Source organism: Monodon monoceros, unplaced genomic scaffold, assembly GCF_005190385.1.
Source record: "Monodon monoceros isolate NGI ecotype Baffin Bay Population unplaced genomic scaffold, NGI_Narwhal_1 Super_Scaffold_6, whole genome shotgun sequence".
Taxonomy (NCBI): domain Eukaryota; kingdom Metazoa; phylum Chordata; class Mammalia; order Artiodactyla; family Monodontidae; genus Monodon; species Monodon monoceros.
In genome coordinates this window covers 42,608,797-42,632,040 of record NW_021703783.1, presented here as the reverse complement: position 1 = coordinate 42,632,040, position 23,244 = coordinate 42,608,797, and the positions used below count along the sequence as shown (strand labels likewise).

Here is a 23,244-nt window from a genome sequence, read left to right as displayed (position 1 = left end):
TCCCTATTTTCTTTTGTTGTTGGGAAAATACACTCATCTCAACAGAAGCCAGAGAAGACCCTGACCTGACGATGAATACTTGTGTTGACCTCTTCCTTTTAGGAGCCTCCTGCGTATTGCGCAAGCTTTAAACCTATACCTATAGTAACACAGACACCCCAGCCCCGCAAAAGACCACTCTGCCACGTAGCTGAGCTCTCCATTTCCTCACAAATAAAGCCTAACTTTTCTAACTAACCTTGTTAAGACTTTGGAATAATCCACTTGACTAGGTGCAGGGGAAGAATGTTTGTAAATTCACTTCTAATCGGCCTTAGATCCCAATTATCTTAAGTCAGCAGGAAATCCATTGTGCTGTGATATGGGGCTCAATATAAGGGATCGACTCAGATAAAAGAATACTTGTACTCGCTTCCCTTTTCCTTACTTCATCACCAACTCCCCCGCCCGCTCGGGGTCACATGGACCAGCCCCGCTCTCCCCGCCCAGCTCCCCACGTAGGCGGGGTGTGGTCCGGCCCAGCCGGGTGGCGGGAAATGTGGCGGCAGCTGTTGGCTCCGCTGGGACCCTGAGGACCGGCGGGGAGCGGGTGAGTGTCTGGGCGAGAGGGCTCTAAGCGGACTGCGTCCCTTCAAAGCCGCGGGGGCTCTTCTGGGAGGCGCGGAGTTCCCTTTCCCGTCACCCGGTTTAAAGGCAGGGGGCGGGGCGCGCGCTTTAGGTGCGCACGCGTCCCCACCCCGTGTCTTGTGTGGGAGCCGCAGCATTTCCAACTCTCCTGGGACGTCCCCTCGTTTTCCCGACGCCATTCTACACAGATGGGTCCTCGCGCAGCGGTGCGGCTGTGATGGGAAGGGGCTTGAAACCCTTACAATAAGACAGAAGCTTCCCGGGCATTTCCACTTCGGAATTTTCCATCCAGTTCAGACCCGAGAAAAATAGGTGTCCAGCTTGGTGGTCAGCAGGAGCTGGGATTCACTGGTCGCTTGACTTAAATCTTGAGTTTTTATAAAATGGATTTCTCATTCTCTTCCCTCCTTTCCCTCGGGTAGAAGGCTTAAGGAGGATACAGCCTCTGCTTGGGTTTGTTAGCCGGACCATCAGCCGTTAATTAAGCTCCTTCCCTTGAAGGAGGTCAATTCTTGGACCTTCGTGCTGCCACTACATAATTACCGTTTTAAAAAGTCAATCTGGTCATTTCAGATTAAATTTAAAACTCCTCTTTGGCCTCCCACGGTCAAGTTTATATCCTTAGGTGGGTGTCCATGGCCTTTGGCAGTCTGACTCTGATCCTCTCAGCTGATTTTCTAAAGCTCCCTATCATTTTTTTCTATCTCATGCACTTGACTCCCAAACCTATGGAAAGGGTGTGTCTGCATTGTGCTCTTTCATGCTTTGGTACCTGTGCTCCTGCTGTTCCCTCCACTTGAAGTTCTTGCCAGTTCTCTGCCAGGTGAACTTCTCTTTCAGGAGCTCAGTTGTCCCGCTGAAAACCTCTATTTCCAGCCCTCCTGGGCCAAAGTAGTCACTTATTCCTCTGTGTCCCTGAAGTATTTTACCTCCCTCTATTATCAGTGGCACTTATACAACTGAGTAAAAGGTTACTGAGCTCCTAACATGTACTGTGCCGTGTGCTCAGTACCAGGTGGACAAGATGAATAGAACAGAGTTCCTGCCCTTAAGGAACTGGAAGGAAGAACACATGTAAATGAGTCCTCTGCAGTTACAGGGTGACAAAGAAGTCTGCCCTGGCTTCCTTACTCCTCTCGCTCAGAACTCTCTTGAGTAAGTTTATCTACTTTCACAACTTGACACACCACCTTACATCCTGATGCCTCCAAATCTCCAGCCCCATCCTCTCCTCCCTCAACTTCGAAACTTGTCTACTTCAGCTTAGAAAGCATGTGTTGAACACTTATGATACCTGCTGTGGCCCGGGTTCAAGCCCTGGTTGGGGAACTGACATCCCCCAAGCTGTGTGGCAGGGCCACCAAAAGAAGAAAAAGATGCAAGCCTGAGGAGCATCATCTCTTAAGGAGAGTGCAGGAGCAGCCAATATGAGGTCAAGGAAAGGCGTTTGTTTTGTTTTGGGGGTTTTTCCCACCCCCTAAGATGGCGGAGCTTTGAGCAACTCATAACATATGGGAATGGAGCCAGTATAAAGAGAAAATTGGAAACAAATGAGGAATGAGGAAGAAGCAACTGAGGGACGAGAAGTAATTGATCATTCACAAATGGAGGGCTTAGATTCATTTGAAATATGTATGTTTTTAGGCTTGGGTGGAGAGAATTGAGACACTTCGTTTCTGATGATCTCAGTTGTTCTGAGAGGAAGGGACCTGAGACACCAGCTGAGAAGTGTGGGAAGCAGTGGAGTAAAGGGGCTTGAGGGTAACGGTGAAAGTTAGAAACAGCTGTTCCTTGGGAAGGAGAAGAGGGAGAGGACCAGGAACACAAAGGATTTGCTGGGCCAGGCTGAGGACCTGTTCAGGTTGGAGACCACATTTGTTGTGTATCATTTTGCAGGGTTGTTTGGTTTCCTCCAGCAAATCTGAGTCTAGATTTGAATCCAGGAGTCTAGAAAGCAAATGGTTGCATTGATCTGAGGTTGGGATCTTTTGCAGAGTGAATGCAGTAAAAGGAAAAAAGATTGAGACCTTACAGAGAGTGATATGTTTAGTGATACACCAGTAGGATATGTGCTCCTGCTTGTGCGACCCCAGTTTGATCGTTTTGTTTTTCAGCTCAGAAATCTTCAGTTAGTCCCAGGCTTATGTTCTAAATCCTTGAATTGATAGACAAAGACCAAGTTTTCCCATAAAGCTGGTTCCAACCCTCTTTTCCATTTTTTTCCTGTTAAGACTCCTCTATTCATAGTGGCTCCCTCTCTGGTTTTACTCTGGCAAATTCTCTGCTGAAGTTCCCCTCCTCCTCTCAGCTGCCTCAATTCTATGCAGCCTTCACAGGCCCAGTTCTAATCACACTTTCTCTGACAAAACCTCCTTGGCCACTTTAACCTGAAAAGAGCCCTGGTTTTTCAGAATTTTTTTTTAATATCACTTAGAGCTAGTACTGACTTTCTTTTACATTGTTTCTTCTATATTAGGTGGGTTTTATTTCTGCAACTAAATTCCTTAAATTTCTTTAGCACTGCAGCCACTGCACCTGCACAGCATTATCTTTTGCCTAGGAGGATTTTCGTAAGCACTTAGTGACTGACTATAGAGTCCAATAGATGGAGAGGAAATTAATATTTTGAGAATTCTTTGTGCTCAACACTCAGTATAAGTGTTTGATATCAGAGCTTCTCAAACTTTTGTGGTGAACGACCAGTGTTTTTTCCCCCCCCCCAGGCTGTTGCAGACCAGTACTTTTCTTTCTTTCTTTTTTTTCTAGCTTTATTGTGATATATCACTTGAAACATAAAGTACTTTTCTAAAATAGTAGAACTAGAATCATATTATTAGAAAAATTAAATTACTAGAGAAATAACGTGAAAAAAAGACATACAGAACATAGGCATTTTTACTATTAGATTCAACAAACATCAACTGCATCAAATTGCTATAAGATGTTCTAAATGCTTATGTTTTGTTTTTGTCCATATCTTGATGCAGACTGCTAACAAGTTTGTGGACCAGCAATGGTCCGTTGGTCCACAAATGACACTGATTTCCATGATCTCATTTGAACCACCCCCTACGTATTTTTCTCTGTGTACTGATAAGGAAACTGAGGTTTAGGTTAAGCCACATGCTCAAGATCACCAACTTAGTACTGGACAGAACTGGAATTCAAATGCCAAGCGTCATTCTGTTCATACTAGTGAATCTCAGAGCTGGTTCTTAGAGCAGGGTTGGTTTGGGACAGAGTTTTTTGCTTGGTTTTATTTTGTTTTCAAGAAATGTGTTAATTTTCTATTTTGAATTGCAAGCGTATTTAATATTTTATCCTTTATTTTCCTTTGGTTCTTGCATTTTGAGGCCTGCATTTGAGATGATTATTGCTTCATCTCAACTGCTTAGTACTTAGTTGAGTGAGAAAAGTAACTAACATCACTTTTAAATGTCCAGATCTGCTTTGTCTAAGGTATTTGACAGAGTTCTCATCTGTCTATGATAAAATGTGAAAATACAACATAATGAGTTTTTTCATAAAATTAAATGTATTAAAGGACTGTACTTTATTCTGGGATTTTTGTCCTTCTTAGGTTTTTGTGGGGGTTTTTTGGTGTTTAAATACTGAAAACAATGTATAGCAATTGTGTGGGTATTTTTTATAACAGCTGTATTGAGATATAATTCACATACCATAAAATTCACCCTTTTAAAATGTACAATTCACAGAGACGTGCAACTGTTACTGCTATCTAATGTTAGAACATTTTTATCACCCCCAAAAGAAACCACATAGGTCCCTACTAGCAGTCACTCCCCATTGCCTCCTCTCCCCAGTCCCTGGCAACCACTAATCTACTTTCTGTCTCTATGGATTTGCCTATTCTGGGCATTCCATATAAGTGGAATCTTACAATATGTGACCTTTTGTGTCTGGCTTCTTTTATGGAACGTAATGTTTTCAAATTTCATCTATATTGTAGCGTGTATCAGTACTTCATTCCTTTTTATTGTCAAATAATATTCCATTGTGTTGATATACCACTTTTTGTTTATCCACTCATCAATTGATGGACATTGGGGTTTTCCACATTTTGGCTATTATAAATAATGCTGCTGTGAACATTGGTGTGCAGGTTTTTGTGTGGACGTACATTTCATTTCTCTCAGATATGTACCTAGGAGTGGAATTGCTAGGTTCTATGGTAACTCTGTTTAACGTTTTGAGGAACTGCCAAACCAACTTCCACGGCAGCTGCACCATTTTACAGTCCTACCAGCAATATACGAGGTTTGTGTGTCTGTATTTTTTTTTAATTGTCCTTAAGTTACAAAATTTAGAGTCTGCCACCTTAGGTTAGTCTCCCTAAATTGAAAAAAAAATTAAAGACCCATCCATGAAATCCAGAAGTTTGGAAACAACTATATTACCCCAGTCAGTATTTTAAAACAAAGCAAACAGAACAAAAAACTCAAAAAAACCCTATCTAGAAGGTCATCAATTAAAAAAATGATGAGAACTAACTGCTGATTGTTGAATAAAGTTGTAGACCACCTTTGCATCTTTTTTTTTCCCCCGCCTTTGCATCTTGATTTTCCTTCAGCATAATAGTCTTGTATATGTTAAAGCAGTTCCCAATTATAGGATCATTTGGCGAGCGTTTCCTAAATACTGTGCCTGTGCCCCTACTCCCCAGCCCCTGGAGTTTCTGAATATTTGGACAGGGCCTAAGCAGGTATCCTAAGGTGGTTTTAAAGTACAGCCTGGCTTGAGAATGACTGTTTAGGTAGTTGGGACATTGAGGGTATAATGTTAATGCTTTTACTTGCATGTTTTGTTAATTCTAAGATAAACATTTTTTCAGAAAAGAAAAAAAAAGAATTTCTTTTTTCTCTTGGTTCTTTGGCAAGCCAGAATGGCTGGTTTTCCTGTTTTGCCTTTGTTCTGGGTCAAAGAAGTGGCATGGGGAGAATTATTTTCAAAGTAGAAAACTCAGGAAGGAGAGTAAAGTACTCCGATTAGAACAAAGAGAAATTAAAAGCTTGTATATATCTGTTCTGTCCCGTTGTCCTGAATAGCACTTGTGGTTTCTCCTTTTCCCTCTTTGTAAGAGGAAAGAATTTGGTGGTGGTAACTATAGTGAGCCCTGTGCTTAGTCATTAGCTGGGGGTCTGCCCAGGAAGAGTAGGGCTGAGGTGGGTCCTGGAGGTGCTGTCAGCTAACTGCATTCTTTGCAGCTGAATGGAAAGTTCTTTCTTGAGAAATCTGAGCAGGCACTTCCATGGCTGCCACAGTATCCTTTACCTTATTTCTCAGATAAGGAAGCTAAGACTGACTTGATGAGGAATAAATGGGCGGGTAGGCAGTGAAGCCAGGACTCTGACCCCACCTTCTGAACGTTGTACTGTTCTTTCTATTACACCAAGTTGCATTTAACAGTTTCTACTGAATGTCTATCTTATGAAAGAAATTCAGTGCATTCAGAAATGCATAAAACATTTAGTAGAGGAGAAAAGATGTACTCTAGGTTATTATAACGTAAAGGGGTAGTTCAGGGCTTCCCTGGTGGCGCAGTGGTCGAGAGTCCGCCTGCTGATGCAGGGGACGCAAGTTCGTGCCCTGGTCCGGGAGGATCCCACATGCCGCGGAGCGGCTGGGCTGGTGGGCCGTGGCCGCTGGGCCTGCGCGTCCGGCTCCGCAACGGGAGAGGCCACAGTAGTGAGAGGCCTGCGTACCGCAAAAAAATAATAATAATAAATTAAAAAAAAAGAAGTAGTACAGTGCCAGAGGAGGAAGTCCATTTAGAGTGATATGTGCGGTCAGATCCTGTCCTGCTGTAGGCTATGAGGGAGAGCTTCGTGGAGGAGTGGCATTTGAGCTGGATCTTGAAGGTCAGGTAGAACTTTTGGAATTAAGGGAGGTGGACCTTCCAGAAGGAGGAAGCAAGGTTTAGAGAGCACGTGAGGGGGCTCTATGTCTTGGAATGTGTATGTTTATGTTCCTGGGCTGGGGGACTAGATAGCCAGAGGAGGCACCTAAGGCATGGATCTAAGAAGTGGTGGGTTGGATGGGTAAGTGTGAAGTAGAGATAATCAGATTATAAGTGGTTTAGGAGAGGAAGATGAGGCCACACAGACTAGGTGAGTAGCTTCTAGATAACTGCATGAAAAGAGAGTGAACTGTAAGTTTTCTGTCCCTGGCTCTTTTTTTAATAGTATGTTTCCACCAGTGAAGGCTGGAACTCCTGTTTAGAGCTCTTTTATTCCAGTTCTAATGAATAGGCCCAAGACTGCCAGCTTGCCTCTTGTAAACCCAGTTTGCCTGGGAGCTTTATAATAGTCATCTTACCCATTTCTTCCTCTACTTTGCTTGTTGCTCTCTGGTTCTGTCAGAAATGCAGGGGATTAGAACCTGAAGTCTTAGGTCTCTTACATAACCTCTTCCCTTCTCACATCTGCAAGGATGCTCCTTCCCTATCTTCTTTCCCCTCTAGCTTTTATTTAGGTAGCCAGGTAACAGCAGTTACCACCTCTGTTATTTTTGCCTTTCAGGTAAACCGATGTGTTGAAAGCAGAGGTTTGAGTACTCTGCCGGGGCCAGTTTTACAAATATTGAATATTAGAGTTGGTCTGCTCTGTGTGTGTCTGTGTGTATACACCAGTGGTCTGTCTGGAAAAACTAGATGTATCTTTTTTTTTTTTTTTTTTTTTTTTTTTTAAGCTAGATCTATCTTGGAGGAGAGTCACAGATCTCACACACTGCACCTGCCTCACTGGAGCCCAGGTCTTAGGGTCTGCAAGTCCCATGAGAAAGGGGAGCGAAGGCAGGTATCCCTTCAGTTTTCCTGGTCATTCTGTGGTTTACTGGCTCACTGTTGCTGGGCTGAGCGGTCAGAAAGGAGATTAGCACTGGGTAGGGGAAGGGAAAGCAGCAGCCTAGAGAAGTAGCCCAGTTACATAAATGCATGGAGATAACATCAGGCATTAAACCTTGGTCCTTTGGACATGGCCCATTTCTTATTCCTGTGGGGGAACAGGGGTGGGGTTGGAGGTCCGTATGGAACAGGGAAAGGTGTTTTTAGAGGAAGCTGCTGCGTGCTGAGAGTGTGGCTGAATGTGACAAGGGGACGCATAGTGAATGTAGTGTGTGTGTGTGTGTGTGTGTATGACTAGTGTCAGGTTCTGAAACATCCAGGATCTGTGCCTACTTGATTATCTGATGAGGGTTTAGGGATCTTAATAAAAGGGGGTGTGCTTCAGAAAAGGAAGATGGTTCTTCTGTGGAGAGGGACAAGGAACTTAATTAGTTCCTATTTACTTCTTTTTCTCTCCCATTCTGTTAGGTACTGGCTTCTACTAAGATCACCAAAATTTAAGAGTAACTTTGGGGAGGAGAGTGAAGGAACTTTCTTTACACATCCCCAGAGCCTCAGAAGCCTCAGGGCTCCTGGGATATATCAGATCCTCAGTGGGATCACTGTACAGTCAGAGCTGGGTTTTCTCAGTTCTTGTGGTACAGAAGAGCTATAACTGTGTGGGTGGAAGGTGGAGGGGGACCGGGTCCAGCAATTTTTTAATTTTTGGCCATGCTGCGCAGCTTGTGGAATTAGTTCCCCGACCAGGGATTGAACCTGGACCGTTAGCAGTGAAAGTGCTGAGACCTAACCACTGGACCGCCAGGGAATTCCCCCAGCAATTTTAAGGCAGAGGGAAGCTCATTCTCCCACCTTCTCACAAGGCTGCAGAGCTTTCTCAGGGTGAAATTCTCAGAGTTGATGCCCTTTGCTAACCAGCCTTTCTTTCTACTAGGTTATCTAGACTCAGACATACTGTTTCTACAGTTTCAGACCCGATTTAGAGGATGGGATGGCTTAATTCTTAGTCTCGGAGCTTCCTGGGTAGAAGTCTTAACCTAAAGCTTTCCCCGGGACTGGGAACAGCACTTTCGGTGCTGACAAAAGTGAAGCATTTGAGGACCTTGATCAGAATACTCAGAGCATTAGGGTCCTGCCTGCTCCCCCCTCCCTTTTATGGGGAGGACCCTACATTTGTTTTGTTTTGGGGTTTTTTTTTAGATTTATTTATTTGTTTATTTTTATTTTTGGTTGCATTGGGTCTTTGTTGCCGCACATGGGCTTTCTCTAGTTGCGGCGAGTGGGGGCTACTCTTTGTTGTGGTGCGCGGGCTTCTCATTGCGGTGGCTTCTCTTGTTGAGGAGCATGGGCTCTAGAGCACAGGCTCAGTAGTTGTGGTGCACAGGCTTAGTTGCTCTGCAGCATGTGGAATCTTTCCAGAACAGGGCACGAACCCATGTGCCCTGAATTGGCAGGCGGATTCTTAACCACTGAGCCACCAGAGAAGTCCCCCTACATTTGTTATCTTTCCTTGTCTCTATAGGCCTCATCATTTCTAGCTCCCTTGGCTCCACCTGCCTTTCTTCTCTAACGGCTGGTCCACTGATGTGTGGACTTGTACATGATGAATTGTGAACTTCTAGCCACATGCAGTGCTCTTGGGTACTTGGAGGGAGACACTTACCACAAGGAGCCAGATTGCTTAGGTGAGTCGCTTTTTGAGGTAACAGGTTAAAAAAAAAAACAACACTTGCTTGAGTCTAGGTCTTTTGAATTTCTCAAGCCTTGGGTATGAAAAGCACATGGGCCTGGGTAGAGCTTCTGCCAGGGTTCCATGTAAGTGTTTATTCTGTCCCTGAAGAGAGTGTGAAGGATTTGATCCGCTACTTGAGGCATGAGGATGAGACGCGAGATGTACGGCAGCAGCTGGGGGCAGCGCAAATCCTGCAGAGCGACCTCCTACCCATCCTTACCCAACACCGCCAGGACAAGCCTCTCTTTCATGCTGTTATCAGGTTGATTCCCCAGCTTTTTTTTTTTCTTTAATTGAAATATAGTTGATTTACAATGCTATGTTAATTTCTGCTGTACAGCAAAGTGATTCAGTTATACATATACATTCTTTTTTATATTTTTTTCCATTATGATTTATCACAGGATATTGAATATAGTTCCCTGTGCTATACAGCAGGACCTTGTTGTTGATCCCCCAGCTTTTTAACATATACTGTGTGCCGGCCTTTGGTATTTGTGCCTGGTGAGGAAACTGAACAGCTTCTCCCTCCTTCATGGTCTCCCCAGGCTGATGGTGAACTTGACACAACCAGCCTTGCTCTGTTTTGGCAGCGTGCCCAAGGAGCCCAGCTTCCGGCACCACTTTCTGCAGGTGCTAGCGTACTTGCAGGCCTACAAAGAGGTGAGGTTTTCCTCCAGAATCCCGAGGCAGAGTTTGGGGGCGGTGGGAAAGGAGAGGGCGGGGGCTACTTAAGGTCCATCCCCCTGTTTCGTAGGCCTTTGCCAGTGAGAAGGCTTTTGGAGTCCTCAGTGAAACTTTGTATGAGCTGCTGCAGCTGGTGAGTCTCCGCCTCGCAAGATCCCAGGGGACAGTTAGTGCCCTGCTCCTCCCCTGGGCAGAACCCCAGGTGGGGCGTCAGAACACGCGGGGTTTGGAGATACGGACCCAGTGCTCGGGGGTACAAGTCCAATCCGCTGTCTCTGCTGCCTCGGGACTACTCGAACTCTTCCTTCTTTCTTTTTAATCCTGATTCTTCTCTGTGCCTCTCTCGCCCCATCAGGGTAGATGCCTCCCGCCTTCCACAGGGGGTCTTGTCCTCTAACTCTCCTTCTTCTGACCAGGGCTGGGAGGAACGGCAGGAGGAAGACAGCTTGCTTATTGAGCGGATCCTGCTGCTGGTCAGAAATGTTCTCCATGTCCCAGCCGACCTTGATCAGGAGAAGGTGATCTTGGCTGGTCCGAGTTCTTGTGCTTGATTAGGTTGGGTTGCCCCTTTTTCGCTGTTCTGTCCTCTGACGAAACTCGGGAGGGACCTTCGTCAAGGAATGAGTTGGAAAACCTCAAGGCAGGGCAGTAGAACTGACTGATCTCCCCTTTCTCCCTCACCACTCACTGCTCAGAGGATCGATGATGACGCCAGTGTCCACGACCGGCTTCTCTGGGCGATTCACCTCAGTGGCCTGGACGACCTGCTCCTCTTCCTGGCCAGCTCAACTGCGGAGCATCAGTGGAGCCTCCATGTGCTGGAGATCATCTCCCTTATGTTTCGTGACCAGGTGAGACACTCACCTGTTGCCTCAATCCCTTCCCTCATGTCCGTTTCTGCTGTGCAGCCGGAATTGCTCTTGTATCATGACTGAAATACCTGGGGAAGGCAGGTGCCAGGTGGAATAGCCATGTCTTAAGTACAGGGTCCCATCAACAGTCCTATTTTGTTCACTCTTTCTGTCCCCACTAGGAGTGAACTCAGAATAGGAAATGACTGTCCTTCTGACTCTTCCCTCCTTGTTCTAAATCTAGAACCCTGAGCAGCTGGCAGGAGTAGGGCAGGGACGCTTAGCTCAGGAGCGGAGGACAGCTGTGGCAGAACTGGAGGTGTTGCGCCAGCGAGAGATGGCAGAAAAGAAGACTCGAGCCCTGCAGCGAGGCAACAGGTGAGTGGTGGAGAGCCACTCTACCCATGTTCCCATTCCTGCACTACGGAATGCTAGGGCTTGGGCCAAATGCTAAGGCAGTGGTGACGAGAGCACTTTGCAGTTACAACATGCTCTGATGTGCTGCTGAAAGAGAACGGGGATGGAGCCTCCAGAGAATTGAGGAATCACCCTGGACTTTTTTTTCTCTGCAGGCATTCTCGATTTGGGGGCTCCTACATTGTCCAGGGCTTGAAGTCCATTGGGGAGAGGGACCTCATCTTTCACAAAGGTCTCCACAATGTGAGTCCGCTCCCATCAGGGGTGGGAACATTGTGGAGTGGGGGGCCTTTACCTCTCTGGAGGTAAAGCTTCTCTGTTCTTGGGCTTAGAAAGTTGGAGACTTAGGAGAAATAGAGCTTTTGGCATTGTCTCTACCTGCATCTTCACTTAGTACCAGAGGGAGAGCACCTTCTACCTTCTACAAGTTTCTTCTGAGAAAACTGTAGTACCAAGGATGTGTAAAGAGCTGCCGGAGAGGGAGGTGGTTAGGAGTAATTCTAATTCCCTCAACCTACATCCCCAGCTCCAAAACTACACTTCCGATTTGGGAAAGCAGCCCCGACGGGTACCTAAACGTCGCCAGGCTGCCCGGGAGCTGTCCGTGCAGCGCCGCTCTGCCCTCAACGTGAGACTCTTTCTCAGAGACTTCTGCTCTGAGTTCCTGGAGAACTGTTACAACCGGCTCATGGGCTCGGTGAAGGTGAGAGCCTAGGAAATATGGAGTAGAGAGGTGATTGGGGTAGCGGTGGGTAAGAAGGGCAAGTTGGGGAGGAACCCATGGAAAGCTGACCATAGAGAGTGGACTAGTAGGTGAGACGGATGTAGGGTGCCCCTGAGACATGGTGACGAAGTCAGCAGGCAGTGGGCTATCGATACGACCAAAAAAGCTCTAGAGATTGCCACAGAGGAAGGGGAAGGGAACGTGGGGAGAATGAGAGAGGGATGGAAATTTGGGTCCTAGAATATTGTTACAGTGGTGTCCAGGGTCCACATGGTCATCATAGGACAGGAGGAAGTTGGAAGCCCTGAGGTCATGAAGTGGTCTGTTTTTCCTTGACATCAGGACCACCTGCTTCGGGAGAAGGCTCAGCAGCACGATGAGACCTACTACATGTGGGCTTTGGCTTTCTTCATGGCCTTCAACCGAACTGCCTCCTTCCGGCCAGGCCTGGTTTCTGAGACCCTCACCGTCCGCATCTTCCACTTCATTGAGCAGAACCTCACCAACTACTATGAGATGATGCTGACCGACCGCAAGGAAGCCACCTCCTGGGCACGCCGGTGAGCGGGAGGAGAAGTGGGGTCAGAGTGGTCATCTTGGCCAGGCTGGGAATCTGAATGCCTGAATTCTGGATGGTACTTTCTGTCCCGTCTCAGGCTTCAGGTGGTCACCTGGGGAGCAAGGACTGGCTGGGTCATTGAGTTTTTGATGGAACTGTTTTGGCAGGCGAGGGTGCAAAGGGTGATACCGTTTCCATGAACCAAGGTCCTAAGCTGTCCTCCGTTTTACCTCTTTCCCTCTCACAGGATGCACCTGGCTCTGAAGGCCTATCAGGAGCTGCTGGCCACAGTGAATGAGATGAATGCATCCCCAGACGAGGCTGTGAGGGAGAGCAGCCGCATCATCCAGAGTGAGGCCTCGCTTGGTCTCTGATCCCGCCTTCCCTGCCTCTTGATCTGAATCTCACTCTTCCCAGACCCAGCTTCACCCATCTCTCCTTTCCCCAAGCTTTCCAGGTCAGTCCTTCCATTCCTTTCTCTTCCCTGTTTCTAGACAACATTTTCTATGTGATGGAGTACCGAGAGCTCTTCCTGGCACTCTTTCGAAAGTTCAATGAGAGATGCCAGCCCCACTCTTTCCTTCGTGACCTGGTGGAAACCACCCACCTCTTCCTCAAGATGTTGGAGCGGTTCTGCCGGAGCCGTGGGAACCTGATGGTGCAGGTACTGGGCAGCCCAGGGTGTGGAAAGAGCTGGGGAGAAAGGGTGGGGGACAGGAAGGACAGGGGGCTCTTTTTCCTCACATTTTCTGTAGCTTAAGCTGGTCTGTTAGAACTACTCTGAACTAAGGGCAAGAGTTTCATTGGTATTGCCGATGTAGTTCTGCCTTGTGAGTCTCCTCTCATTAGATTGATCCCTGATCTACCATAGGTATCTTAATTCATTCAGGAAACATTTATTAAACACCTGCTCTGTGCTAAGCACATGAACTCTGGGGGTTCATAATTTTATTTTATTTGTTTATTTTTTTTAAAGATTTTTTGTTTTTTGATGTGGACCATTTTTAAAGTCTCTTTGAATTTGTTACAATATTGCTTCTGTTATGTGTCTGTTGTGTTTTTTTGTTGTTGTTGTTGTGTTTTTTTTTTGGCCACGTGGCATGTGGGATCTTAGCTCACTGACTCCGGATCGAACCCACAGCCCCTGCATTGGAAGGTGACGTCTCAACCACTGGACTGCCAGGGAAGTCCCAGGGGGTTGATAATTTTAGAATTTAGTAATTACGCTGTGCTATTTCCTGGTTATACTTCAGAAGCACTGTAATGAGATAGAAAGCACCTTACATTAAAAGTCAGAGGTCTGGGGACTTCCCTGGCGGTCCAGTGGTTAAGCCTCTGAACTTTCACTGCAGGGGTCCAGGTTCGATCCCTAGTCAGGGAACTAAGATCTCACATACCGCATGGTGCAGCCAAAAAAAAAAAAAAACTCAGAGGTCTGGGATCTCATCCTGTATTAGTTACTGTTAGAATAACTTAAGCTGCTTGTGTGAGTCCTGATCTTTAAATAAAAGTTGGTTGTAACATCTACCCATGAGCCTGAAATGAAATAATAAATGAAAAGTCTGGGACAAGAAGAAAACCTCAAGGAATTTCTAGTCCTGGACACAAGGACTCTGCTTTGTAAAAATTTTCCTATAATTCTATTTGCTATAGGTTAAAACTCGGTCAGAACTGGGCTTGAAAGGGGCTGTAGTACCAATGAGCCTTTTCTAAAAGGTCTATTTACACTCGGAGCTCTGTTGTATTAGCAGTACTAATAGGTTCTATCATTTATCGAGCGTTTACTATGTCTCAGACGTTGTGCTAAGGTTTCCCTATAATCCTCACAATAGCACTAGGGCACATGTGCAGAGTGGTTAAGCAACTTGTCCAAGGTCTTGCTGGTATATGGCTAGCGTCGATACTTAAATCCTGGTCTGCTGGAATCCAGACTCATGCTCCTGACCTTTAGTGTGTTTATAAGTTCCTTGAATAAAGGACAAACCTCATTAAGGGCCTCACAGGCCCTCCTGTTTGCCCACAGCGAAGACTGGTTCACAGCCATGACTTGGGGGAGTGGGGTCGGGGTATTGATTCTCATTCTCCTGCTTTTCAGGAGAAAAAATTGTAGTTTACATTTGCAGAGTGTTTTGCATTTTATAAAGCCTTTTCATATGGAATTTTTTGTCCTCAGAGCAAATTTGCTCATTCTCTAGGCTTCTGTTTAAGGTATCACTTCCACAAGAAATGAGTCACGTGCTGTTCCTGGGTTTTGCTATGGCGTTTTATGCTCAGCCATGTTCTAGGTCTTATCCAGGCTGTAGTGTCATTTACCTGTCTACTTACCTGTCTCCCCCACTAGGCCACAAGTGCCTCAAGGGCAAGGAAATGTGCTCTTCACTGCTGCTTCCCCATTGCCATTGAGTAGCACATAGTGGTCACTCTGTGAATGTCTAATTAATTCAGACATCTAATTAATTAGTTAATAGAGGACATTGATGGGGAAAAGGCCTCCCTAGCTCTCGTGCCATCCTAACACAGTTCCTTCTCTGTAGAACAAACGAAAGAAGAGAAAGAAGAAAAAGAAGGTCCTAGATCAGTCCGTAGCTTCTGGTAATGTCCCCTACAGCCCAGAGGAACTGGAGTCTGTGTGGCCCTCCCTGGCCGAGCAGCTACAGTGCTGTGCCCAGGTAAGTAGTTGCAGAAACTCTCTCTTTCTTTCTTTCTTTTTTTTTTTTTTTAATATTTATTTTTGGCTGCGTTAGGTCTCCATGGCTGCACGCAGGCTTTCTCTAGTTGCAGCAAGTGGGGGCTACTCTTCATTGTGGTGCGCGAGCTTCTCATTGTGGTGGCTTCTCTTATTGCAGAGCACGGGCTGTAGGTGCATGGGCTTCAGTAGTTGTGGTGCGTGGGCTCAGTAGTTGTGGCATGTGGGCTCTAGAGCGCAGGCTCAGTAGTTGTGGTGCACGGGGTTAGTTGCTCCGTGGCATGTGGGATCTTCCTGGACCAGGGCTCGAAGCCGTGTCCCCTGCATTGGCAGGTGGATTCTTAACCACTGTGCCACCAGGGAAGTCCTACGCTCTGCTTCCTGAGGGTAGTGCTCTGGACAGGCTCTCTGGGTCTCCCCCCACCACCAAGAACTGTTACCAAAGCTTTAATAATCCCTCTCTAGGATCCTGAGCTCAGCTTGGACTCCATGGTTCCCTTTGATGCGGCCTCAGAGGTGCCCGTGGAAGAACAGCGGGTGGAAGCCATGGTGCGGATCCAAGACTGTCTCCTGGCTGGCCAGGCCCCACAGGCCCTGACCCTTCTTAGGTCTGCCCGGTAAGAGCCCCGCCTACCCGTCCTCCCACATCCAGCCCCTGGGCTTTTGGGGGCAGGGAGTGGCTTTCACTGTGGCACAGGGTTCTCAGTCTTCAAGAGAGAAGTCCCCTCAGAAACGCTGGGGCTCTGTACAGGGAACTGAGTCCTGGGGAGTTTTAGTTGGTTTATTGGGAGGTTTACTATTTGTTTCATTTTTGAGAAATATTAGCACAGTTAGTTGGGGAAAAAAAATAAAGTTAATTCTATGAGCCAAAGATAGCCATCATTAACATTTTGATGAGTTATCTTCCAGAGTTTTTCCCTCTGTGTTATATATAGACATATCATATACACCTTCTTTTACAAGATTGAAATATTGCAATACTGATTTATAGTATTTTTTTCACTTCTCAGTATATTGTGAGCATCATTTCTTTTTTTTTTTCAAATATTATATATTTATTCTGGCTGCACCGGGTCTTAGGTGAGGCACGTGGGATCTCTCCTGCGGCATGCGGGATCTTTTAGTTGCAGCGTGCAGACTTCTTAGTTGCAGCATGCAGACTCTTAGTTGTGGCATGTGAACTCTTAGTTGCAGCAGGCATGCAGGATCTGGTTCCCCAGCTAGGTATTGAACCCAGGCCTCCTGCATTGGGAGCGCGGAGCCTTAGCCACTGGACCACCAGGGAAGTCCCGTGAGCATCATTTCTCATCAGATATATTTCTGCAATTATTAATGGCTTTAAAACACCATTGTGAAAACAGCGACAAATAAATAGATAAATAAATAAATTTATAAAAACAAAAAACACCATTGTGTGAATATGTACATTTGTTCAACATTTGTTCAAATGTCACGCATTTAGATTATTTGCCTTTTCTTCCTGTATGATTTTCTTTGCAGTGTGGCTTATGAGGGAAAATTTCCCTAGAGTCTTTGTTTCATCTTTGAAATAACAGTCTGCATTCTTTTTCCAGCTGGAAAATAAAATAAGTCTAAATTCCTTCTCCCACTTCAAATTATAACTGAGATATTATTAAAAAAAGCCTTTTTTCTCTCTGCGCTCCAGGGAGGTGTGGCCAGAAGGAGATGTGTTTGGCTCTCAGGACATTTCCCCAGAGGAGGAGATTCAGCTGCTGAAGCAAATCGTCTGGGCCCCGCTTCCCCGTGAGTCTCCCATTTCCTTCTCATCTCTCTCCTTCCAGCTCTTCTCTAGCGCCAGCGTCACAGACACCCAGTAATCCTCAGTCTTTCTGTAGGGCAGCAGGGACCAGAGGAACAAGGGGCGGAGGAAGAAGATGAAGAAGAGGTGGAGGAGGAAGAGTTGCACATGGTCGAAGTGTTGGAGAAAGAATTTAACTTTCTGGACTACCTGAAACGGTGCGGGCCGGGAGGATGGAATTGGTGTCAGGATGGAGACCGTGGGGCTGTGAGGACGACCACACGTCCTCATGCTGACATCCTCTTGCTCCCTGTCTCGGTGCAGCTTTGCGAACTCAACTGTCATCCAAGCCTACGTGCTGCTACTGCGGAGCTACAAGCAAAATAGCGCCCACACCAACCACTGTGTCGTCAAGATGCTGCACCGGCTGGCCTATGATCTCAAAATGGAAGCCCTGCTTTTCCAGCTTTCCCTCTTCTGCCTCTTCAATCGTCTGCTTAGCGACCCTGCGGCTGGGACCTACAAAGTAAGGAGATACCAAAGAATGGGGTTCTAGAGGTGTAGGGGAGTCCTGGGGTAAAAGGATAGGGGATAAAGTGCCCTGAGCCGTGTCAAGGCTGAACGATGAGAGAACGGTGAGGAAGTAGACAGGCAGGTTGAGGGAGCTGCAAGGGGAAGGATAGAAGAGGCTGAGCGAGGAGGGGGCAGCTGGGAACAGGCGTAGAAAAAAATACCTAAAGGCCCATGTTTATGTACATTTAGGCCACAGGCCTCACAGCAGTCTCCCACTCCCACAGGAGCTAGTGACTTTTGCCAGATACATCCTGGGCAAGTTCTTTGCACTGGCCGCAGTCAACCAGAAAGCCTTTGTGGAGCTGCTATTCTGGAAGAACACAGCTGTGGTTCGAGAGATGACTGAGGGCTATGGCTCCCTGGATGGCAGGTGAGCTTGAGGATGGGGAAGGCTTGGCGGTGGGGAAGGGGGTGACACAGTCACAGAGTGTTAGAGCCGGAAGAGCTTGCAGATCAGTTGGTGTAACCTTTCTTTCCCTTTCGTAGGTGAGAAAACAAGCCCCGAAGGTGAAATGCTTTACCTGAGGTCACCTGAGAGAGGAACTGGGATTGACCCTAAGTCTCCTGTCTACTCTAGTTTTCTTCTTCACCAGCGTTCGGGGGGGCAGTCAGAGTGGGGTGGCCCCCCCAGAGAGAGTCTATATGTGCCTTATCCCAAGATGTGCTGGGAAGCCATAAGGATGCATAGAAATATTTGTCCTCTTCCCCTGAGTATCTCAGCTCCTCTCTTTTCACTCTTCTCTCTCTTTCCCATAATACTCTCAGCCCCTGCAGTGTCAGGTTCCACGGGCCCAACCTGGAAAATCTTAGTTTGACTTTTGGGTTCTTAAGTGGAAGGAGAGTAAGAGGAAGGAAGCACACCTTAGGCCTCTGCTAGCTGGCTCCTTTATGGTACCTGCGTTGCCCTTATTCCTTTTAGAAGAGAAGACCTTTGGTCTCCTCTTTTTGAGCCAACAGTCTACATGCTCCCCTTCTCCTTTCCCCATTTAGATCTTCTAGTCACAGACCCCCTGTGTGGAGCCCAGAGGAGGAGGCCCAGCTTCAGGAACTGTACCTTGCGCATAAGGATGTGGAAGGTATGAGGCCTTGAGGTCTGAAGAGCATGAGGAGGGCAGCCTGAGCTCCGGGACCCCTCTTCACTGCCTCACTCCTCCTCCACCTCAGGTCAGGATGTGGTGGACACCATCTTGGCACACCTGAAAACTGCTCCTCGGACACGCAAGCAGGTCATCCACCGTCTGGTACAGCTGGGACTGGCTGACAGTGTCAAGGACTTCCAGAGGTAGAGGCACATGCTCTGGAGGGAACTGAGATGGGGAATCCACTCTTCACTCCCTGAGCTCCCCCTTCCACTGACACCGCCCTGAACAGGAAAGGAACCCAGATTGTACTGTGGACGGAAGAGCAGGAGCTGGAGCTGCAGCGGCTTTTTGAGGAGTTCCAGGGCTCTGATGGTAAGTGAGGTGGAAGCTCAGGGAACCTCTGAAATGAGAGCCAAGCTCTCAATTTCTTTTCCTGCTGCTTCCTGTTCCCAAGGAAGGCTTATCCTCTCCTTCCTGTCCACTTGCTCTGTTTGTGATGTCGTTTTTGTTTGTTTTTAAATATATATATTTTTTCTTTTTTATTATGTAAGTTACAGGTATACAATATAGTGATTCACTATAGTCACTAATTTTTAAAGGTTATACTCCATTTATCGTTGTTATAAAATATTGGCTGCATTCCCCATATCGTACAATGTATCCTTGTAGCTTATTTTATACCTAATAGTTTGTACCTCTTAATCCCCTACCCTTATCTTGCCCCTCCCCCTTCCCTCTCCCCCCTGGTGACCACTAGTTTGTTCTCTATATCTGTGAGTCTGCTTTTTTGTTATATTCATTCATTTGTTTTATTTTTTAGATTCCACATATAAGTGATATATAATATTTCTCTTTCTCTGTCTTACTTATTTCACTTAGCATAATGCCCTCCAACTCCATCCATATTGCTGCAAATGCCAAAAATTCATTCTTTGTATGGCTCAGTAGTATTCCTGTGTGTGTGTGTGTGTGTGTGTGTGTGTGTGTGTGTGTGTGTGTACCACATCTTCTTTATCCATTCATCTGTTGATGGACACTTAGGTTGCTTTTATACCTTGGCGATTGTAAATAATGCTGCCATGAACATTGGGGTGCATGTATCTTTTCAAGTTAGTGTTTTTGTTTATTTTTTTGGATATATACCCAGGAGTGGAATTGCTGGGTCATATAGTAATTCTGTCTTTAGTTTTTTGAGAGACCTCCATACTGTTTTTTGTGGTGTCATTTTGGAGTGAATTGAGCTATAGCCTCTTTCCAAAGACCTCTGTTTCCTTTACTAATCCCTTTCCCCTGTTGCTCTTGGGCATTCACACTTTCTTTCTCTTTAGATGTCCTGGGTAATATCATGAAGAACATCACAGCCAAACGCTCACGGGCCCGAATAGTAGATAAACTGCTGGCTCTGGGGCTGGTGGCTGAGCGGCGGGAGCTGTACAAGAAACGCCGGAAGAAGCTGGCGCCTTCAAGCTTGGTAACAGTCTTACCCTGGCTCTGCCAGCTGGGCCTGCCCCCCCTGAAGTGCTCCTTAGAAGTAGCCCACCCAGATTCTTCCTGTCTCAGGCTCTTCTGAGTAGATACCCCCAGCGCGGTGGTCAGGAACCAGAGGACTCCACTCAGTTCTTCTTCTTGTCTCCTTTTGTTCATTACCCACCCCAATTAATTTTAGCCTAATGAAGAGGAGTCCTTGAACGATTTTTGCCAGGAAGATCTAGAAGAAGAGGAAAACCTGCCAGAGGAAGAGAGTGAAGAGGATGAAGAGAAAGAGGAGGGCTCAGAAGCAGAACAAGCCCACGGTGGCTCCGTCCTTTCAACTCAAAACCTTGGGCAAAACCTGCATCAGGAAGGTGAGGGCCCAGTTGGGAGAGATGTCTCAGGTGGTGGGGTTGGTTGTATGGGCCAGTTATAAGTTTTTCACCTTCCCTTAGGCTTTTCTGCTCCCCTCCTGTGGCTCCAGAACTGCCTCATTCGAGCAGCAGATGATCGGGAAGAGTTTGGTGAGTGGATGAATGACGGTTTCAGGAGGACTGGGGTCTGGAGGCTGCTGGAGACCTGGTCGTGGGATGGAGGGCCAGTTCTTCCTTCACATCTTCACCATGTGACCATTGACCCTGTCCTAGGCTGCTCTCAGGCAGTTCCACTGGTGCCACTGACAGAAGAAAATGAGGAAGCAATGGAAAATGAACAGTTTCAGCAGCTGTTGCAAAAGCTAAGGGTTCGGCCTCCTGCCTCTGGGCAGGTAAATACACCAGTTACAGCATCAGCCAAGCGTGTTGGTGCTACTTTAAGATACATCTCCTCCTCCTCATTTCCTGTCATCTCTGACCGTGACTCCTGCAGCAGCTGTCTTGCTGATCTCTCCAATCTTCCCTTCTCCTAAGTCCATCTTCCACACTGCCCCCGAGTTATCTTTCTAAATTACAGTTTTGATTATATCACTTCCCTGATCAGAGCACTTGATGGTTCCCCACTGTTTGCAGGACAAAGTCCACAGCCTCCAGGCGGTGTCTCTGGCCTCGGCCAGCCATTGCAGCCTCACAGCCACATCACCACACACCTGCCTGACACTACAGTCATCCGGGGCTACTTTCCATCCTCCAAACAGTAGGCTTTTTCATACCTCCAAACAGTTGATCATGCCAGTCCCCCAACTGGAAGGCTCCAGCCTCATACACAAGGTGGCAGATCACCCATCTTTCCTGATGAACACTCCACCCAACCTTGAAGATAGTTCAGTTGTCACTTCCTCAGAGAAGCAGTCTCTATCCCTCCGTCAACCCCTCTACCCCGACACGGCACCAAAATTCACAGATATTCAAGTCTCGTATAAAATGGCATAGTATTTGCATATAACCTATGCACATCGTCTCTAGATTAATTGTAATACCTAATACAATGTAAATGCTATGTAAATAGTTGCCAATGTGCAGCAAATCCGAGTTTTGCTTTTTGGAACTTTCTGGAATTTTTCATTTTTTTCCCCAATGTTTTTGATCTGCAGTTGGTTGAATCCATGGATGTGAAACCCTCGGACACGGAGGGGCAACTGTAATCATTTTGGCGGCTGTGATTTGTTCATTCCCTTAATATAGCCCCAATCCTGTGGTGTTACAGTACATTGGTTCTTTCTCCCCTTAGATTGTGAGTTCCCTGAGAGCAAGGATCATATCTGACTCACCTTTAGATCCCCAGAATCCATTCATTTACTTATGTAATTAACAACTGTATTTACTGGGAACCTCCTGGTGTATCAGGCACTGTGTTAGACATTGGGCACATACTGGATAAATAAGCAATAAGTAGAGTTCACAACCCTTATGGAGCTTCACCAATGTAGGCTCATATTTATTCAATGAATAATATCAAAATCTGGTGGACTAGAGGCTGCTCCTTTCCCACTACTCTCATTTTCAACTTCTTTGCCCCTGTAGGAAACCTTCTGGCGAATTCCAGCCAAGCTGAGTCCCACCCAGCTCCGGAGGATGGCAGCTTCTTTGAGCCAACCAGAGGAGGAGGAAAAGCTTCAGCCAGGATTAGAACCTAAGGTCCCTGGAGAGCAAGGCCCTGAGGAGGAGCACCGAGCACATGCCCCGAGGGCCCTCCTGTCAGCCGGGAAAGAGAAAGCAGGCCTGCTGTCCCCAGAGGGTAATACCAGGACCACTTATCTATTGAGTACTATTGAGTACTTACCCAGCCCTGTGATCAAGAGGGCTGATAGGGTATTTGAGACTATGAGGACCTAGTTCCCTAATTTCATGCCTCTCATGGTCGTTCCAGAGGAAGGGACTGATGGTGGGAAAGAGCAGCTGAAGGTGGCACCCAAGAAGCGACAGCTGTTGGACAGCGATGAGGAAAAGGAGGAAGATGAGGGCGGCAGCAAAGGTAGGAGGGTCTGGTCGGGATCTGCCTTTTCTTCTAACCTCTAGCACTCTTCCCTCCAGTCCTGAAGGTAAATGCTACCATCCTCCTTCCCCCTTAACAAATTTAGATATCCTGTCTTCTCACCCCTGTCATTCCCATAGCACCAGAGTTGGGAGCTCCAGGAATCCGGAAGAAGAAGCGCTTTCAGATTGAGGATGATGAGGAGAGCGACTGAAGAGCCAGATGCCTAGGGGCAGAGACAGACCCATTTTTAAGTGGTGAATTTAAATCTGAGTTTGGAGGGGCATATAGGACCTGGAAACTCCTCTTACTGGACAGAAGCTGTGGAGCCCTGGGCTTCCCCATGGATTTAGGGTCCAGGAAATCCAGGCAACAGTGTTGGCCTCCTGTTCAGTCACTTCTTGCTCCTCCCACTTTTATCAGTGTGCCTCAGTAGCTCTCTGGAGACTTATTCCTCTTCTTCTTTGGTTAATAGCACACCCTGGCAAAGGAGAGGAGTGAGTGAATATAGAAGGCACCTTGGACCCCTCTTACTGGTCTGTTCCTTTTGGCTTTCTGCTGGAGGTGGGTCACAGCACTAGATGGGGTTTTGTGACATGATGAGTGGGGATGTTGCACCATTTTTAAAAGGCACTAGACGAGCCCATCCTCATTTTCTTTCCTATGATCACCCCCTGAACACCAGATTGAGCCCAGTTCCTAATGTTGAAATAGGGTTGGGATGCAATACTCTTTAGATGATGAACGTGTTTGGTTGGTGTTTGGCATTGAATTAAACATGTAAAATTAAAAGTTGCCAATGTTGA

The 23,244-nt window shown here is 46.8% G+C and overlaps 1 protein-coding gene across 1 annotated transcript; it reads left to right on the top strand.

The window, feature by feature from the left end:
• Window positions 1–505: 505 nt before the first annotated feature.
• On the top strand, window positions 506–23,244 carry TIMELESS (timeless circadian regulator). Its single transcript, XM_029206592.1, has 29 exons — window positions 506–589; window positions 9,012–9,174; window positions 9,330–9,483; window positions 9,770–9,884; window positions 9,979–10,041; window positions 10,325–10,426; window positions 10,604–10,759; window positions 11,004–11,137; window positions 11,332–11,419; window positions 11,703–11,879; window positions 12,243–12,460; window positions 12,707–12,810; window positions 12,954–13,123; window positions 14,994–15,128; window positions 15,611–15,762; window positions 16,812–16,909; window positions 17,002–17,122; window positions 17,229–17,430; window positions 17,702–17,847; window positions 18,468–18,553; window positions 18,642–18,759; window positions 18,849–18,931; window positions 19,888–20,030; window positions 20,226–20,403; window positions 20,485–20,553; window positions 20,677–20,795; window positions 21,988–22,201; window positions 22,334–22,438; window positions 22,579–23,244. The coding sequence occupies exons 2-29, from the start codon at window positions 9,090–9,092 to the stop codon at window positions 22,650–22,652; spliced, it is 3,609 nt and encodes a 1,202-aa protein (XP_029062425.1). The 5' UTR covers window positions 506–589; window positions 9,012–9,089; the 3' UTR covers window positions 22,653–23,244.

Coding starts and splice junctions, on each gene's coding strand:
- TIMELESS (XM_029206592.1), top strand. CDS start 9,090: ATGATGAATTGTGAACTTCTAGCCACATGCAGTGCTCTTGGGTACTTG. Junction 17,431..17,701: donor CTGCGGCTGGGACCTACAAA/GTAAGGAGATAC, acceptor CCACTCCCACAG/GAGCTAGTGACTTTTGCCAG. Junction 20,796..21,987: donor GGCCTCCTGCCTCTGGGCAG/GTAAATACACCA, acceptor TTGCCCCTGTAG/GAAACCTTCTGGCGAATTCC.